The sequence below is a fragment of the Erpetoichthys calabaricus genome, chromosome 1 (assembly GCF_900747795.2).
Source record: "Erpetoichthys calabaricus chromosome 1, fErpCal1.3, whole genome shotgun sequence".
NCBI lineage: Eukaryota > Metazoa > Chordata > Cladistia > Polypteriformes > Polypteridae > Erpetoichthys > Erpetoichthys calabaricus.
The window spans coordinates 11,718,682-11,737,681 of record NC_041394.2 but is presented as its reverse complement, the minus strand read 5'-3'; the positions used below and the strand labels follow the sequence as shown (position 1 = coordinate 11,737,681).

The 19,000-nt window shown below is 45.0% G+C and overlaps 1 protein-coding gene across 1 annotated transcript in view; it reads left to right on the top strand.

Moving 5' to 3' along the window:
- prkd2 (protein kinase D2) overlaps positions 1-18,623 on the top strand; it is a 208,415-nt gene extending 189,792 nt beyond the window's left edge. The window contains exons 15-19 of the mRNA XM_028792906.2: positions 1,715-1,813; positions 5,134-5,401; positions 9,293-9,378; positions 14,076-18,084; positions 18,122-18,623. Of these exons, the coding sequence (XP_028648739.1) occupies positions 1,715-1,813; positions 5,134-5,401; positions 9,293-9,378; positions 14,076-14,285 (663 nt within the window). The 3' untranslated portion in view covers positions 14,286-18,084; positions 18,122-18,623. The remainder of the gene's footprint in view (positions 1-1,714; positions 1,814-5,133; positions 5,402-9,292; positions 9,379-14,075; positions 18,085-18,121) is intronic.
- The last annotated feature ends 377 nt before the right edge of the window (positions 18,624-19,000 follow it).

Below are 19,000 nucleotides of genomic sequence, written 5' to 3'. Positions count from 1 at the left end.
AGGCTCACAGGCATCCATAACCTTCTTTGTGAAGGCCTTGGAGAGCTCTTTATGGTCCTATCACACACTACACACCAAACTAAATGTCTGAGTTGGTTTAAATAAGACTGAGTCAGACAAGGTCCTCTTTCTCATTGTTTTCGCTCATTTGCAAGTGATTCTAATTTGAGGTAGTACTTAAATTAATGAAGTGGGCACTTTTCCCCCTCACATGTGAAATTTACATGTGTTTATTTAAATTAACAAATTGGACTACAAAATGTAAATGTGGTGTGACTTTTGCTACATCACCTTTATTTTTAGATAACTGTTGAAATGAACAGAAGAAATTGGGTAGACGAGAGGAGACCACTCAGTCCACCAGGCCCGTTTGTAACTTTTTCTCATAAGTGTAAAAGCAAGAAATACAAAAACTCCGGCATGTCCAGTAGAGACTTGATCACATTTTGTATATCTGCCTTCCGCCAATTCTGCTTTTTGACTTCCACAATTGAGATATACCTGTGAAAAAGTATTTGCCCCCTCCTGGTATCTTCTGGTTTTGTGTTTGTGCTACAAAAATGAAACCCTGGCTTTATCATAGCATTGTCTGTGGTCCTCACAGTATGGAGGTCCAGGAACCCTAAAGCTTATGTAGTGTTTGGCGGGAACCTGGAATTGTTCCCTAGCCCGGGCTTCAAAACCCTCCTGGCTGATAGGAACAGAGAGGAAGAAGAGGCCACCATGTCTAATCATTGTCAAGGGTGAGTAGAGCAGCTGCCACATGGAATAGTCAGAGTCTTCAGTTGTAAATCGTTGTCCCGCATGGCACTAACTGTTGATCGCTACTACAATTTTGTCTAGTTTCCTTTTTTAGTGTTCTCCCCGTTTTGGTTATCCATCCTTTATAACACAACCCTTTCTGTTTTTGCTTTTGCCCACCCATCTACACCTTCTATCACAGTCTACAAAGGAATAACAACAAGACTCTTTCTTTAGCACGTTCGCATACACGGGATGTACCGTAGGTGAAGGTCATTGGAATAGCTGAAGAGTGCGCCCCCCTACAGCCCACACTTAGGGTGTACTCACACTAGCACTGCGCTTAATGTTCTGGGCCTGGGCCCACTTCCGTCATGACCATGTAAAACAAGATCCGAACACGGAGTGACAGCATGCGTATGAAAATGATTTTATATATTTTGAGGTTGTTTTGGAGTCGTGTAGGGCAGGATGACCATCTACGCTCTTACAGATTTATTGAGCGTGCAGGGCAGCATTTTGCTATTAATCATGCTGCATTTATTAGCAGATTTTTATGGTGATAAATGATGTTAAGGGAGGAATTTGCAGCTTGTCTTGCCAACTACAATTCACGTTCATGTGTACGATGAGAATAAAAACCTATTTGTATCTCAAAATATATTGAATGAAATGAGAATTGATTTGTCTCATTGTTGACGTCATGTCTGTTTTCCATGCTCGATCACACTGTTCCCAGATGCTACTGCACCGTGCTCGGGCTTACTTCTTCCTAGTGGGCCAGGGCACGATACGGTTGGCCAATCACACTAGCAAAACGAACTTGACTTTGTGGGGTTACGTGCAGACAAACGTGCTCAGGCATGGAACGAATTGCGAGTGTGAGTACACCCTTAGTAATTTCATGACTGTATGTCTCTCATTTGATTTGTCCCCTGTGTTTAACTCACAGCCTCTGCTTCTTCCCCGACAGATCCTGGCGGCTCTGCGGCACCTCCACTTCAAGAACATCGTGCACTGCGACCTCAAGCCGGAGAACGTGCTGCTGGCCTCGGCTGACCCTTTCCCTCAGGTATGGTGTCTCTTGTCTCGGATCATTTAGGCTGGCCAGACCTCATTCTTTTTCAGCAGGCACTGGAAGCTGAAGATTCTTGTCACATCACTTTCAGTCAGCCTGTGCTGTTGAGGGTCTCGCCTGATACGGGCTTCCTGTTATTTAAAGCATAATGTCGGGTGGCCTCATGGTGTAATGAAATAATGAGGCCAGAGGTTCTTATGCTTGTTGTCTATGGTAAGTGCTCTAGGTGAGCCCATGTGGCCCATAGTGAGGGGAATCCACCTGTCACTGGGAAGAAACCTGTCAGGGCCCTGCTGCTCTAAATTTCTTGTCCTGATGGAGAGTGGAGCCTTGGAGTCAGAAAACACCATGTGACCCAAATCCTGGATCCAAAAGACTCTTATATTGAAGGCGTCTTCTTCTCCACACAATTCAATTTAATTCTCTTTGTCAATTTTCACATTCACTCCACTGTTAACTGATAGAGCTGGACACGGAAGTACTTCTGGTAAAACAGAATCACATCCGGGAAACACTTCTGGGTCAGGCTGAACCTTCATCTGACAGGGGAGTGTTCTCCTGGCCGCTCCCTCTAGGAGCACTCAAGGACCCCAACAGGGCTGTCCACTGGAACTACAACTCCCATGTAGCACTGTGGTGAGGTTCAGTAGAGAAATGCTGACACCCACAGGGTCTCCCCGGGGAGGGAGTCTCCCCCTCTCCTTCCATTTTATTGGCCTCCTAACTGGGAAAGGGAATGTCAGTCACCCTGATTGGGATGTCCTTCCATCCACATCTTCCATCACAATCTACAAAGGAATAACAACACAACAATATTTATTTCTTTAACACATTTCCAGAAATGGGATGTACAGTAGCACAAAGTACTTTACAAAATGTCAGATAGTTACGAGAAAAGAAAAACAAATTAAATTACATAAGTATAATAATAAATAACAAAAAATAATCAATACATGCTTACATAAGACAGGTGTATAATTAGTAGAAAGATGGAGTCGGTATACAGATGTGGACAATTGAAAGAGTGCTGTCTGCCTCCTGAAAAATGATGACATGAAAAGCCATTGTCTCCCGTGCACCCGCATGCCTTTAAGATGTCATCAAGTGAAGCAAAGCAAGTGTGACATGAGAGCAAGTGCTGCTTATTCTACAAAGATCTTCTAAAATGGCTCAGACATATTTGTTGGGACTCCTAGAAAAGATCCTCTATAATTGGAAGTTGATTGGATTTTTCAGACTCACTGTTTTCTTGAATTCGTATCACACACACATCACCAATCAAGCAACTAGTCATTCAGCTGATTTCAATAGAAAAAGTCGTCACTCTGCTGTTTGGTGTCATTGTGTGTCCCATACTGAACATGGACCAGAGACAGCAAAGGAGAGAGTCGTCTGAGGAGATCACAGAGAAAATGATAGACTAGCATGTTAAAGAGAAAGGCTAGAAGACCATCACCAAACAGCTTGATGTTAATGTGACAATAGTGTCAAATATTATGAAGAAGTTTAAGGTCCACGGAACTGTAGCCAACCTCCTTGGATGCGACCATAAGATGAAAATCGACCCCAGAATGGGCAGAAGGATAGTAAGAATGGCACACAAAAATCCAAGGAGAACTTCCAAAGACATACGGGCTGAACTCCAAGGTCAAGGTCCATCACACCATCCATCACTTTTTTAAGTGACAGTGGGCTCAATGGAAGAAGACCCAGGAGGACTCCACATAAAAGAGCCCGAGTGGAATTTGCTAAAATGCATATTGACAAGTCACAGTGACTTATGGGAGAACGTCCTTAGAACTGGTGAGACCAAACTGGAGGTTTTTGGCAGGTCACAGCAGCTCAGTTTCCAAAGATGAGAAAATTAACCTTTCAAAGAAACAAACACCAGAACTTCTGTGACCTTCTTATGTTTCGGGGCTGCTTTGCTGTGATTGACATGGGGTGCCTTAAGTTTGTGCAGGGAACCAGGAAACTTCAGGACCATCAAGACATTCTGGAGTTATAAGTACTTCCCAGGGTCAGAAAGCTCTGCCTCACTATCAGATCATGGACACTCCAACTGGATGAGGAGGCAAAACACACTGTGAAAGCATCCAAGAATGGCTGAGAACAAAACATTGGACTATTCTGAAGTGGACTTCTAGGAGTTCTGATTTGAATCCTATGGAACGAACTGAAACATGCAGTCTGGAGAAGACCCCCTTCAAACCTGACACAGCTGGTAAGTTTGCTCAGGAAGAGCGTGCCAAACTACCAATGGACAGGTGCAGAAGTCCCGTGGAATTTGTTCCAAGAATCGCCTGTTTTCAGTGACTGTTCCTAAAGGTTCTGCAAACAAATATTAGGTTAAGAGTCCCATCATTTTTGTCCATGCCACTTTCATTTTGTGTTATTATTTAAAATATCCTGTTAAATCAAGACACTAAAGCAAAGTCTGATTTTTTTTGTTGAACACAAAATAAACAATGATGGGTGCCATTGACTTCTGTCAGTATTAAGTTATTTCAAAGACGATTGTGGGTCCTTCTTAAGGGGTACCTACGAATTTGTCCAGGTGTGGATACAGAATCGTATTTGAAGTCTCGAAAAATGAGTCTGATGAGGACAGAAAAAATTTGAAGAATTTTGGAGGAAAAAGAAAATCTGTAGGGGGAACCCAAGACCCTTGTCAAGTAAGCAAGTGGATGTCCCAATTCTCCAGTATCACGTTACACAGCCGGTTCTCTCTGTCCTACACTCATCCTTCCACAGAGCCCATTTCATGTGTCATGATCAAGTCATAGATTATTGTTTATTGTCCTTTTATGTTCTTCTTAAATGTACAGTCTTGGAGTTTAGCAGTAAAACATTTCACTACATGTTGTACTGTATGTGTAATTTCTATGTGACAAATACAATTTGATTTAATTTTGATGTACTCACATGGAGCAACTGACCCTAAACTCAGGGTCTCAGAGTCAGAAGGCCCTAGCTTACCCAGTTAAACTCCCCCTGCTCCAGTTAACAAAGAGTACTGTAATTGGTACCACCAGAGTGCCACAGTACACAGTGGGCTCTCTCTGTGTCTCTCTTTCTTTCTCTTATCATCCTCACAGCCCACCCTTTGCCACCCCCTTTATTCAGAAGAATAAGGAATTGTGTTAGCATCCGTCTCCCCAAATTCCTACCTTGATGAAGTCCATACGAAGATTGTTCTCCTCCCTGATCATGATGCTGGATAGAGAGAAAGAAAGAATTTTGCTGTACTCAGCGTGACATAAAAGGACTCTATAAAGCTATAAACTATAATGATTTCTTCTTGTCACCCACAGGTGAAACTCTGTGATTTCGGTTTTGCCCGGATCATTGGCGAGAAATCATTCCGTCGGTCCGTTGTTGGCACACCTGCCTACCTGGCCCCAGAAGTGCTCCTGAACCAGGGCTACAACCGTTCGTTGGACATGTGGTCGGTGGGGGTGATAATGTACGTCAGCCTGAGTGGCACCTTCCCGTTCAATGAGGACGAGGACATTAATGACCAGATACACAATGCGGCCTTCATGTACCCACCAAACCCCTGGAAGAATATCTCCCCAGAAGGTAAGTGATTGAGAAACTGAGAGCTGTGTCTGCCAGGTATGGAGGCACTTGGACCTTTAGTTTTTGGTGGGGCTGGGTGGATTTAGAGTGGCATTGCACCATACAGGGGATATTCAGTGTTGTTTTTATTTCTTTGTATGTGAGGTAAAGGATGAACCTGGTGACACTCCCATATAGTTTGAGGAGAGACATGGTAACCACTGTCTCTGACCCAAGTGATACTTGACAATTGACAGTGCCTTAGAACCTGAGTAGGCTGATGGTAGTCCTGCCTCAGAATCAAGTAAGGCAAACCATAGCATTACTTCAGAACCACAGCAGATAGCCAATGGAAATGTCTCAGAACCAGAGGATATAGATGGTGAGGTTAGGTAGTGCTGCAGAACCAAGGAAGGCACATGTAAGACTGCCATATCAACTCAATTTATTCATATACAGTGTATTTCACTGGCTGCTGGCCAAGAGTGCCAACACAGATTTACAGAAATAGAAACTTGCAAAACTGAACACAAATATTAAGGGAATGAAAAGAGAATACCAAGTTCAATGCCACTGGTTCAAACATAAATGAAGTTCTGCTGACACTGGAGTATAGGAACACATAAACAGCGCTCCTGTTGCCAAGGGGAAGGCCAATAGCAGCTCTGAATTGAGACTAGAGAACATGAATGGTGTTCCCTGAGTCAGTCAATGGAGACAACATCAGCACTGCAGGATCAGAGAAGGTAGACTGTGGGTATGGCCTCAGATCCAGGGAGATAGATACATCAAAAACAGGGGATTGATGACAGTCCAGTATGAGAATCAGGGCAGTCAAACAGTAGCTTTACTTGAGAAGTAGAGGAAGTAACCTGTGGAGATACCTCAGAGTCTGGTGAGACAGATGGAGGCTATGACTTCAGAACCAGGCAGATACACACAGCAGCAATGCCTCAAAAGCAGGGGAGACAATGGCAGACAAGTATCAGAATAAGGGGAAATAAGCTGTAGAATTACTGAGGAACAAGAGGAAGTAGCCTGTGGAGATACCTCACAGCCAGGTGAAATAGATGTCAGCTTTGGCGTCAAAACCAGGGAGATTGGCACAACAGTAATACCTCAAAATCAAAGGAGGTTGATGGCAGTCCAGTATGAGAATCAGGGCAGTCAAACAGCAGCATTACTTGAGAACTAGAGGAAGTAACCTATGGAGATACCTCAGAATCAGATCAGACAGACAGCAGATATGGCTTCAAAACCAGGGAGATGATAGACAAAGCAACAATACCTCAGTAGCAGGAGAGACAATGGTGGACAAGTATCAGAGTAAGGTGAGGCAAGCTGTAGCATTACTTGGGAACTAGAGGAAGTAGATAGTGGAGATGCCTCACAGCCAGGTGAGAGAGATGTCAGCTGTGGCCTCAGGACCAGGGAGATGGGGACAACAGCAATATCTCAAAAATAGAGGAGGCCAAAAGTAGTCCAGTATCAGAATCAGGGTAGTCAAACAGTATTATTGCTTCATAACTAGAGGAGGCAGCAACTGGAAATGCCTCAGAACCAGAGGAAGCAGGTGGTGGCCACTGTCCCAGAAGCAAGTTAGGCAGATAGTGGCAATGCCTCAGAACCAAGGAAGGTGTGCAGAGACAATTCCTTAAAACTAGAGGAGACAGATGGGAGGATGTGCCTCAGAACCCATTGGAGGCCAATGACAGCCCTGCCTCAGAATGATGAGAGATAAACTGTAGTGTGGCCTCCAAACCAGAGGAGGCAGCTGGTGGAAATGTCACAGAACAGAATGAGCTAGAAGTGACTCAAAACCGGAGGAAACCTTGGCATTGCCTCCAAACCAGAAAAGGCTGATGGCAGCGGAGTGTCAGAATAAAGGGAAGCAAACCCTTCAGTAACAGAAGAAGTAGCCTGTGTGGATGCCACTGAACCAGGTTCATCTGTGGAAACTATTCAGATGATTCAGAAGGCTCTCGGGGACGATGCAATAAGGGGCGAAACATCTAATTACCCAGGTGACTCAGCCCCACTACAGCCCAGATTTGGTGCACTGCCACTTCTGGCTTTTCCCAAAACCTTTGAAAGGGAAGATACGTCAGATAATCGATGAGATTCAGGAAAAAGAGCGAGACAGCTGATGCCGATTCCAACAAAGGATTTTGCAGAGTGTGTTGAACAGTGTCTCAGAAGAAGGGGTGAGAGACGGAGGTAATGCCTCAAAACCAGAAAAGTCAGATGGCAGCCCTGCCTCAAAACCAGAGAAGGCCGACAGTGGCCTGTGATGGACTGGGTTGGCTCCATAGTCCTGTAAATGTTGATAATATGTCCAAGGATGAGCTGGGCGAACTATGAGACACCTTCAGCAAGACATGGTGTAAAGTGTTTTGTGCTTTTATTCTAAAAACAAAGTGTAAGTACTGCAGTGCAGTTTCTTCCCTAAATAAACAAATGATCCACTGACAATCCAGTGCAATAAATAATCAAAGAATAAATATCCATTAAAAATGAGGTTAAAAATCCCAGTCAGATAAACGTCCTTAAAAACACAAACCAAGCCACAGTGCTTCCTCATGCTGAAGTGACCCCAGAAGGATAAGCAGAGGAGACATCTACCAACAGGTGCAGACAGCCCTTAGTCCTGGCTTGTGTCCCCGCTGCCTGTCCCTTGAGGTGCCACTCTGAGCCTGCTCCTACTCCCACCACCAGACCTTCAGCATCCTTCACTGAGCAACATGATCATTCCTACTCCAGACAGGAGCGACCTGTACCCTGAAGCGCTGGACAAACCCTCCTCTTGGGTACACTCCTGTCCTCCTCATCCTTCCTCTCTAGCATTGCACCAGCTCCTCTTATTGTTCTCTTCCTCAATTTCCTTCCCAGGCTCCCTTTCTCTTTATTATTTTACACCAGTCAGGTGTAAGTGTTGCAATCACCTCCTCCAAGGTGACGATCTGCTCACACGATAAGCCAAGCCTCCCAATCAACTTGGGTGCGGCACATGAGCATTCCCACGTGGACTTGCACCCACCTGGAGTCTGAACGTTCTGGGACTTTCATTTATTTGTTTAAAATACTCAGCTCCACAAATCTCTCTTATCTCATGGGCCAGACGGTAGCCCTGCTTCACAACCAGATACCATAGAACTAAATGTGGAAGGAGACAACTTGGATCTCAGAGCCAGAGGAGACAGTGACAGTGACACAAAGCCAGAAAAGGCCGATGGCAGACGAGTTTTAGAATAGCATTGCTTCAGAATTGGAGGAAGTAGCCGGTGAAGATACCTTAAAAGAAGGTGAAATAGGTGCAGCCTCAGAACTGGGGGTGATAGATGTTGACAATATCTCCAAACTAGAAAAGGCAGAGGGTGGCAAAAAAAAGCAATAAATTCTTGGCACCTGAAGAAGTTCAAAGGGTCAAGAGCAGGGCATGTCCATCTCTTCATGTCTCTGGCTGCTCAATCCATTCTTTGGCTCCTTCATCTGGTGGCTTCTGCTCCAGTGGTCCCCAGGGTTGGGTATGCTAGTGCCACCTCATGTTATTTCCCAGGTGAGGTGCCTTCTGTGTTCTTCTGGTGCTGACATACAACATGCTGATGGGTGAATTGGCCCAATGTCAGTGAGCCTCACATTGCACCCTGAGTCTTTACATCAGATATGTCTTGCATGCCCACGCTGCAGGTCACGCTGCCTTTGGTGACCGACTGATTATGCTCCTACTGCAATTCCCCAGGGGAAAGGATTTGGTTCCTGGTGGTGATGGTGGCCACCCAGTTTGTCTTGGTGTGTTATTTCACATCCATGTTCAACGAGATGAATATCAAAGCTTTGTTCTTCTTTATTTAATGTTCTTTAAACTCGCCACTGATGTGTCATCCACTAACCTGGGTTTTCTCCCCTTGACAGCCATCGATCTGATTAACAATCTGCTGCAGGTGAAGATGAGGAAGCGCTACAGCGTGGACAAGTCACTGAGCCACACCTGGCTACAGGTATGGCAGTCGTGTCTTCCATGTGTTGGGCATTGGCATCCAGAAGTCTGTCTGCTGCTAGACTAACAGGTGGACCTGAAGCCATTAAGGCACAGCTAAAGAGCCCATCGCTGGCTCACCACATGTCCATTTCTTGATATTTTCCTATGTGCAGAAATGAGTGTGGCATTTCCGTCCTTATTCCAGTTTTAAAAATATTATACCATATCTGAAAGGGCATCTTTGTGATAAGATGTGCCCTCTTTATAACTGTTTGTCCTTTTAAAGTTTAAAAAATACTGGCATCAAAGTTTGGGACTCTCCTCTTTGCCATTCACCTAGAGGGTATGCCCCGGTGCCCAGTAGACACTAAACTAGTGCGTATGCCTGTGTGAGTGGGCGTATGCAGCGTTTAGCCTTTGGGGTATTGAGAAAGAGAGGGAACTGAGGTGCCTGCCTGATGGGTAAAAGAGGAGGCCTGAGAGAGAGATGGGCATTAGGAGCAAACTGAATATACTAAACAACCAAGATGGCTGAACCAAAGCGATTAAAAGTTCTTTATATAGCACCTTTTACAGTGCGGAGTTCAACCTTCACTTTATATGTGGACCCACCTTACCAAAAACTGTAAGTGTCTTTATGTAGTTCCTTTCATGACAATCGTCATTAGATAGTTTTTCATGGAGTAATGAGTCAAACTTTCTATAGCGTCTCTTATTCGATGCTCTGTAATTTCTGTTCATTTTTTTAACCACTTTTTAGGATATACAGTGCATCCAGAAAGTATTCCCAGCGAATCACTTTTTCCACATTTTGTTATGTTACAGCCTTATTCCAAAATGGATTAAATTCATTTTTTTCCTCAGAATTCTACACACAACACCCCATAATGACAACGTGAAAAAAGTTTACTGGAGATTTTTGCAAATTTATTAAAAATAAAAAAATTGAGAAAGCACATGTACATAAGTATTCACAGCCTTTGCTCAATACTTTGTCGATGCACCTTTGGCAGCAATTCCAGCCTCAAGTCTTTCTGAATATGATGCCACAAGCTTGGCACACCTGTCCTTGGCCAGTTTCGCCCATTCCTCTTTGCAGCACCTCTCAAGCTCCATCAGGTTGGATAGGAAGCGTCGGTGCACAGCCATTTTAAGATCTCTCCAGAGATGTTCAATCGGATTCAAGTCTGGGCTCTGGCTGGGCCACTCAAGGACATTCACAGAGTTGTCCTGAAGCCACTCCTTTGATATCTTGGCTGTGTGCTTAGGGTCGTTGTCCTGCTGAAAGATGAACCGTCGCCCCAGTCTGAGGTCAAGAGCGCTCTGGAGCAGGTTTTCATCCAGGATGTCTCTGTACATTGCTGCAGTCATCTTTCCCTTTATCCTGACTAGTCTCCCAGTCTCTGCCGCTGAAAAACATCCCCACAGCCTGATGCTGCCACCACCATGCTTCACTGTAGGGATGGTGCCAGGTTTCCTCCAAACGTGACGCCTGGCATTCACACCAAAGAGTTCAATCTTTGTCTCATCAGACCAGAGAATTTTCTTTCTCATGGTCTGAGAGTCCTTCAGGTGCCTTTTGGCAAACTCCAGACGGGCTGCCATGTGCCTTTTACTAAGGAGTGACTTCCGTCTGGCCACTCTACCATACAGGCCTGATTGGTGGATTGCTGCAGAGATGGTTGTCCTTCTGGAAGGTTCTCCTCTCTCCACAGAGGACCTGTGGAGCTCTGACAGAGTCACCATCGGGTACTTGGTCACCTCCCTGACTAAGGCCCTTCTCCCCCGATCGCTCAGTTTAGATGGCCGGCCAGCTCTAGGAAGAGTCCTGGTGGTTTTGAACTTCTTCCACTTACGGATGATGGAGGTCACTGTGCTCATTGGGACCTTCAAAGCAGCAGATATTTTTCTGTAACCTTCTCCAGATTTGTGCCTCGAGACAATCCTGCCTCGGAAGTCTACAGACAATTCCTTTGACTTCATGCTTGGTTTGTGCTCTGACATGAACTGTCAACTGTGGGACCTTATATAGACAGGTGTGTGCCTTTCCAAATCATGTCCAGTCAACTGAATTTACCACAGGTGGACTCCAATGAAGCTGCAGAAACATCTCAAGGATGATCAGGGGAAACAGGATGCACCTGAGCTCAATTTTGAGCTTCATGGCAAAGGCTGTGAATACTTATGTACATGTGCTTTCTCAATGTTTTTATTTTTAATAAATTAGCAAAAACCTCAAGTAAACTCTTTTCACGTTGTCATTATGGGGTGTTGTGTGTAGAATTATGAGGAAAAAAATGAATTTAATCCATTTTGGAATAAGGCTGTAACGTCACAAAATGTGGAAAAAGTGATGTGCTGGGAATACTTTCTGGATGCACTGTATTAGAAGGACTGAACACCTGACAGCACAGTTTATGTGTATATAGCACTTTCACTGTGTGAACTGTTACAGAACTATGCATTCAATCATCATGTTGTAGTTACTGTTCCATTCACTGATTCATTAACCGTTTACAGATGTGGACAAATTTGTTGATATCCCTCCACGATTAAAGAAGAACCCCCCAATTGTCTCTGAGATAACTTGAAACCAACAAAAGTAATTGGAACCCATCTTTGTTTATTCATATTTAACAGAAATCCGACTTTACTTTAGGGATTTGATTCCACAGAATATCTCAAATAACAACACAAATGAAAATGGCCTGCACAAAACTGATGGAACCTTCAGCCTAATACTGTGTCGCACAACCTTTGGAAGTCATCAGTGCACACAAGTGATTCCTGGAGCTCTCTGTGAGACATCTGCACCTGTCCACAGGCCATTCGGCCCACTCGTCCTGAGCAAACTGCTCTAGCTGCGTCAGGTTTGAAGGGGGTCTTCTCCAGACTGCATGTTTCAGTTCTTTCCATAGATGTTTCATGGGATTCAAATCAGAAGGCCACCTCACATTAGTCCAGTGTTTTATTCTTAGCCATTCTTATGTGCTTCGTGCTGTGTGTTTTTTGGCTCCTTATCCTGTTGGGGGTGTCCACGACATGTTACTGACATAGAGCTTTCTGACCCTGGGCAGGACATTTCACTCCAGAATGTCTTGAAAGTCTGGAGATTTCATTGTTCCCTGCACACAGACGCAAGGTACTCACACATGCCAGATGCAGCAAAGCAGTTCCAAAACATAAGTGAGCCTCCTCCATGTGTCACAGTAGCTCTGGTGTTATTTTTTCTGAAAGCTTTGTTTTTTTTCATCTGTAGACATCAAGCTGATGTGACTTGTCAAAAAACTCCAGTTTTGTCTCCTCTGTCCAAAGGACCGTCTTCCCAGAAGCAATGTGACTTGTCAGTATGCATTTTTGCAAATTCCACTCGGGCTGTTTTATGTGGATTCCTCCTGGGTCTTCTTCCATTGAGCCCACTGTCCCTCAAAAACTGATGGATGGTGTGATGGACCCTGACTGTATGTCTTTGGAAGTTCTCCTTGGATTTTTGTGTGCCATTCTCACTTGTCCTTCTGCCCATTCCGGGGTCTTCTTATTTTCTTCTTATGGCCACATCCAGGGAGGTTGGCTACAGTCCCATGGACCTTAAACATCTTCATAATATTTGACTGTTGTCACAGGAGCATTGAGTTGCTTGGTGATGATGGTCTTCTTGCCCTTTGCCTTTAACATATGCTAGTCTATCATTTTCTTTCTCATCTCCTCACGCAACTTTCTCTTTTGCTGTCTCTGGTCCATGTTCAGTGTGGGACACACAGTGACACCAAACAGCAGAGTGACGACTTTTCTCCATTTAAATTGGCTGAATGACTGATGGCACAATTGGAGACATGTGTGTGATACAAAATTCAAGAAAACTGCGAGTATGAAAAATCACTCAAATCCAATCATTTAGAGGTCCAAACAAATGTGTGCAGGCCATTTCAGAAGATCTTTGTAGAATAAGCAAAACTTGATCTCTTGTCATGCTTGCTTTGCGTTACTCGATGACATGCAGGTGTATAGGGGACAACTGAGTTTCATGTCTTCACATTTCAGGGGGCAGACAGCACGGTTCCAATGAGCTGTAAGGGGACCCCCACTTCTGTATTTTGTATATCAGTTTTCATAATGACCATTATCCCAATTTGCCCTTTTTGTCAGTTTATATAGTGCCTTTCAGGGCAGCATTCTCCCGCAGCTTATTATAAAGTAATTGAAAACATTACAAAATAAATTGATTCTGCCCATCTGATTCGAGAGTGCAGATGCAGTAGGGGTTGCCATCCTGACAGACCGTCAGGGTCCCAGGAGGAGGTCCAGGCAAGTGACTTTATAGCCAAGAGTGCCGAGGTTAGCTGGCCTTCTCCAGTGAACAGAAATGTCCGCGTGTCTGGTTAGGCACCCTCAAGGAGTTTTCTTTTCCTGCTTTTTTGTCAGTCTGATTGCTTCTAATCAGAATCGTATTGTCTCTCGGAAGGCCAGCGACGGACTTTGGGGTGGCGTGTGGGCATTTATGTGCTATGGAATCAAATTACTCAACAAAGTGGCTGCTTTGCTTTGATGAATTCACAGGACATGCCATGATATTGATTTGTATTGTGTCCTTGTTTCATTCTTTATAGCACCTGTGTGGTAGTATTTACTGTTTTAAATGCCAAGGTTAAGGAAGACGGGTCAAATGAAATAGGCACCTTCACATAAAGTGTGTGACTCAGACTCTCTTTCTTACAGGACTACCAGACATGGCTGGACCTTCGTGAGCTGGAGTGCAAGATGGGCGGCCGCTATATCACGCACGAAAGTGACGACAACCGCTGGCAGCAGTTTGCCCAGGACCACACGTTACCGTACCCCCAGCACCTCATCGTGGCACAGGCGTCAAGTGAGGATTCAGATGATAGTGACCTGCACGGCCTGGCTGACAGGGTCAGCATCCTCTAAGAGACGGACAAGCAAATGACAGTTTTAAGACACCCCTTGGCACCTGCTGGACCATGCTTCACCCTACATCTAGAAAATTCATGGTGGTGGGGGGGAGGAAGAATTTCCCAAAAAAAAAAAAATCCCTCCCTGACATTTTCCAGTGCTCAGCCTGAAGTGGCCACTAGGAAATCTAGGATGGCCGTTCATGTGGAGCTGCTATACAATACAAATCCTGGGATGCCCAGCACATTCTGAGAAGAAGTGCATGTTCCCCTCCAATAAGAACCCAGCCAATCAGATGGTTTCCCAATTAATTAAAATGGGTGGAGTCAATGCACGGACTCGGTGTTGAAGCTGAGTGGCTCATCTGCTCAAAACGCCCCCTAACTCGCTTGTGACAAATTGCACTTTTTATTATTATTATTATTATTATCTTCATGATAGCCACACTGCCCTCTAATGGTTCGAAGGCAGAATTTGCATCACTGTGGCTTTGCCCAGATCGCCACCCTCATGCTTGGTCTGCTCAGATTGTCTAAGGGGATCTTAAGAGGTGGATGACAATATTGCAATATTTTTTTTTTCCCCTTTTATCCTTGTCCCGATGGGAATTGTCGTTAGATTGCAGACCCCAACTGAGAGTCGACTGACTGCATGAAGGAAGGGGGTAACAAGATTCTGAAAAATAATATATTAAAAACAGAAATGATTCATTACTTAGTAAGAGATGATGGAAACAGAACAGTGCCCTCTGAATTTCTAGGCTGACATGAACCTGAGAAATGACCGACGCCATGCCAACGGGTGTTTACAATTTTTGACTCTTGGGGGACAACCTGTGCTTTCCGATGACAAGTAGAAATTGTAAAAGCCGCATCTCACACGCACGCTTAATGGCCGCTACCTTGGATGACCAGAGGAATGACCCCCAGGGGGGAGCCAAAAGTGTACGTGAGGCTTTATTGAGCTACTGATGCCCATCTAAATGTTTGGGTACGAATTGTAATCCAGCAATTTCCTGAACCCCCTAAGTGGCATGGTGACTTCTTTTGCACACACGTGTTTTCTTATCTCCTAAAAAAAGAATTTGACATAAAAAGACCAGCTGATGAAAGGGAAGGCCACAAAGAGAGGTAGAGAGAACAGAGTAACATCCCTGCATTTTACAAGGCAGCAAGCACAAGAGCGCCCCCTGCCTTGGCATGTGCTAGTGCAGAATGTCACACACTGACATCCTTTAAAAGGATGTCACCCCTCCTGGGATGTATTAGTAGAGTAATATTGTAAATGGAAACTTGTGTAGCCTAAAAAGGGGGGGGGGGGGGGGGGGGGGATTGGAGAGGTGGGATAAGTAATGCATGTGTGTACGTGACCTGTAGGTAAATGTGCATGTATATAATATAGCGCCCCACTCTGGCTTGATAAGCTTTTCTATTGTTTTACATGATCTTCTACATTGTATCCGTTAAGTTAGGATTAACAAGAAGAAGGCGGGGACAAAGCTCAAAAATAAGACCCTGCTGAGGGGGGGTGTGGCCTTTTCTTTTACTCTTACTAGGGGTGGAGCCTCTGTTTGACCAATGAATGAGCTTTCAGCATCTCATTTATTCAGTTATCTGTTTTTCCACGATGGCCTACTCTCGATTCCTTCTGTGATTTTAAGACCCCCTTAACTAGAGTCCTAGCTCAGGCTGTTTTGGTTGTGTTGTTTTTACTTTGCCGCCTCACCACACCAACGTTGTGATCAGTCTAAGGGAGGCCATTTCTTTGGACGGTTTGGGAAGGAAAACTGGGGACGTTGTTTTCTCTTTGCTGCTTGCATTTGCCACAACACCGACGATAGGCTCAATTATGGTGGATCCTGGAGCTCTAGGCAACTTGGGAATGAAAGCTGGGTGTGTGTACCAGTGTTGTGGTCCATCTTCAGGAGGGTGATTTAGGAGGATCGATGTCTCTTAACCACCAGTATGTGCCCACCCGGCTTGAATGCTTCAATGGCCGATTAGTTAAGCGAGCCAGTGTGTGTCAGTGTCACCTCAAGTGGCTGCTCTTAATTGGGAGTGAACGACTGACAGCCATTCCGAGATTTGCTCCCACTCCATTGCTTTTAAGGATGGACTCCACCTTTCTATGACTCCCCAACATGCATGCCTGCTTGCAGACTGACACTTGATTGGAGAGCAACCGTCCAATCGATGCGTGCCCCGCCCACACTTCTCTTTGGACGCTGAGACAGTAAAATGGTTAACCCTATGTATCCTGGTGGCCTCCCCGACGGAGCAGTTTGCTTCTGACTCCTGCTCTGCCCCTGTGGTCCATTTGGAATGCGCCAACAACCCCACGGTCACTGCTAGGTGGCACCGTTTAGCTGTTAAAATCCAAAGGGACTCATTTTATTGATTCCTTTAGAAAACTGGCATTAGACCCCCCAATCCCCTTATATTTAGAGTGTCTGTTACTTAGGAGCTTGCGGTTGAAGCATGACATGATGATGGAGTCTCTTTCCTTACTATGCATTGCAGTTTCTTTTCCATCCACCAGATGGAGTAGAGAGCGATGAGACAAGTTAAGCGCCTGCACACTTGTACTTACGCCCCCTGTTTGTGGGGGAACTGGGGGTCTGTTAAAATGTGGAGTGTTACATTGATGTGCTAGCATGACCCCCCCCTTAATAATAATAATTCTTTACATTTATATAGCGCTTTTCATAGTGAATGGGGGCCACTTCAATGTGGGCGCAGCGGAAGCCATTTTTGCACCAGTACTCTCACCACACATTAGCTGTTAGGTGGTGAAGGGGTGAGAGTGTTAGCCAATTAGAGACGGGGGGAAGATTAGGGGGCCAGAATTTGGAATTTTCTAAAATGTCCAGAGCTTCTGCATGCAGTGAAGGGTCTCATTTTCTGGTGGCACTGTGGGGTGGGGTCACGGTCAATGTTCCCTCTAAGCTGAGCGCGTGAGCGATCGCTCACACGAATTCAGAGCGTCGCTCATACTTCCCGCACGATCGCTCATTCCGACGGCGTCGCTCGTACTTATCGTACTGATTGCTCACTCCGACCGTCGGAGTTGGTGCTCATAAATTTTTGGCTTAAACAAAATGTCGCTCATAAACAATGTTTTTTGCTCACTATATGCTACTCCTTAGAGGGAACATTGGTCACGGTGGGTTTGAATCTCGCGTCCAGTCGTTTGTGGGGTTTTGTGCTTGTTAGGTTAGATCAGTTGGTCCTCAACCAGGCCCGTGTGGAGCCACTTTTGGAGGGGATGGCTCTCCACTTGTGCCCCAGTGGTAGGGGCACTGTCGCCACCCCGTGTTTGCGTTTGTCATGTCACCTTAAGTTGATCTGCCAACATGCTTTCAGAATCTACCAAAGCTCTGCCTGTCTGATCTGATGAAGCGGTGTGCCGTCATGTCATTTTTTGGAGGTGCTTTTCCAGGAATTCCATCTCCAACCCCTTGTTTTTATACATATTTATTTATTTCTCTATGTTTCAGTCTTTACTTTTGTGGACCTCCTTGTTCATTCGAACCCCCCCCCCCTTTTTTTTTGGTAACTCCCAGTCAGAGCTGCATTTACAGAGTACAGCCAGCAGTGGGCGCTCTGGGGGTGTCTTGAAACTGACGTAGAGGGCGGTGCTGCGTTGCTATTGGTGGATTTGTTGGATTCACTGCTCAAAACATCAAAGTATCCACTCCTTGTAAAATATTTATAGAAAAAGAGAGAGAGAGAGAGAGAATCGTTTGTACATATTGAGCCGAAGTGGACGTCCGAAGGTCAAAGATGGCTGCAGGTAGCTGATCTGTGACCGGAGGGTGCTGAGGGGCTTGAACCTCTAAAACTTTTGAGAAGTCGGCATGTTTGGGGAATGAAAGCCTTGTGTGTGTGTGTGTGTGTGTGTGTGTGTAGCCAGCCTCCGACAACCAGCTGGTTTCCATTCTGCAGAATGGATGTCCGGACGAGCTTTTGGACTGCACTTTTTATGATTTTACTTAGTAGCAAATTTATCATTTCTTGTTTCTTTTGTTTGTTTGTTTGTTTATTTGTCTTTTTTCCCGCTGATCGCCTCGACGCTCTTTGGCAGGCAGGAAGTAGAAACTGCAGATCACTACAGAATGTGTGAGGCGACGAGGGCCGGTGGATACGGAATGTTTGATAAAATGCACCTTTTGTTTTCTTTTTCCACTTTTTTCCTTTTCATTTTGCTTTTTCCAGATGCTGGGGTCCATTTCCCCCCCCTTCAGTGTAAATGTCTGGCACACTTGGCACAGCTCGCTCTGCTCCTCCTTATTATTATTATTATTTTTTTTTTAAAGACATTTATATTTGAAATATAAACTTATTTTTAACAGTTTATCTGCCTCTTACTTTCTTGACCATCCATCTAGGGGGCGCCATTGTGCTCATTTGGAAGGCTGGCATCTATTGGGATCGCAGGGCACACTCACCAGTCAGCTTAACCTGCTTGTTTTGTTTTTTTTGGTGTGTGGGCAGGAGAAAAACACACACGGGCACCACACGGATGGGGATTTGAACCCTGCCCCCTGAAGAATTGGCACATACCATTGTACCAGTTCTGCAGACCCAGTTAACTGAGGTGTTGGTGGCATAATGACCAAATGTTAAGGGCAGTGGCAGATGCCATTTGTGGAGAAGTCCATCAATACCCAGCTGGGGAGAAACCAGCCTCAGGCATCAGGTGACCTACTGACAATGGCACAAGACTGGGGT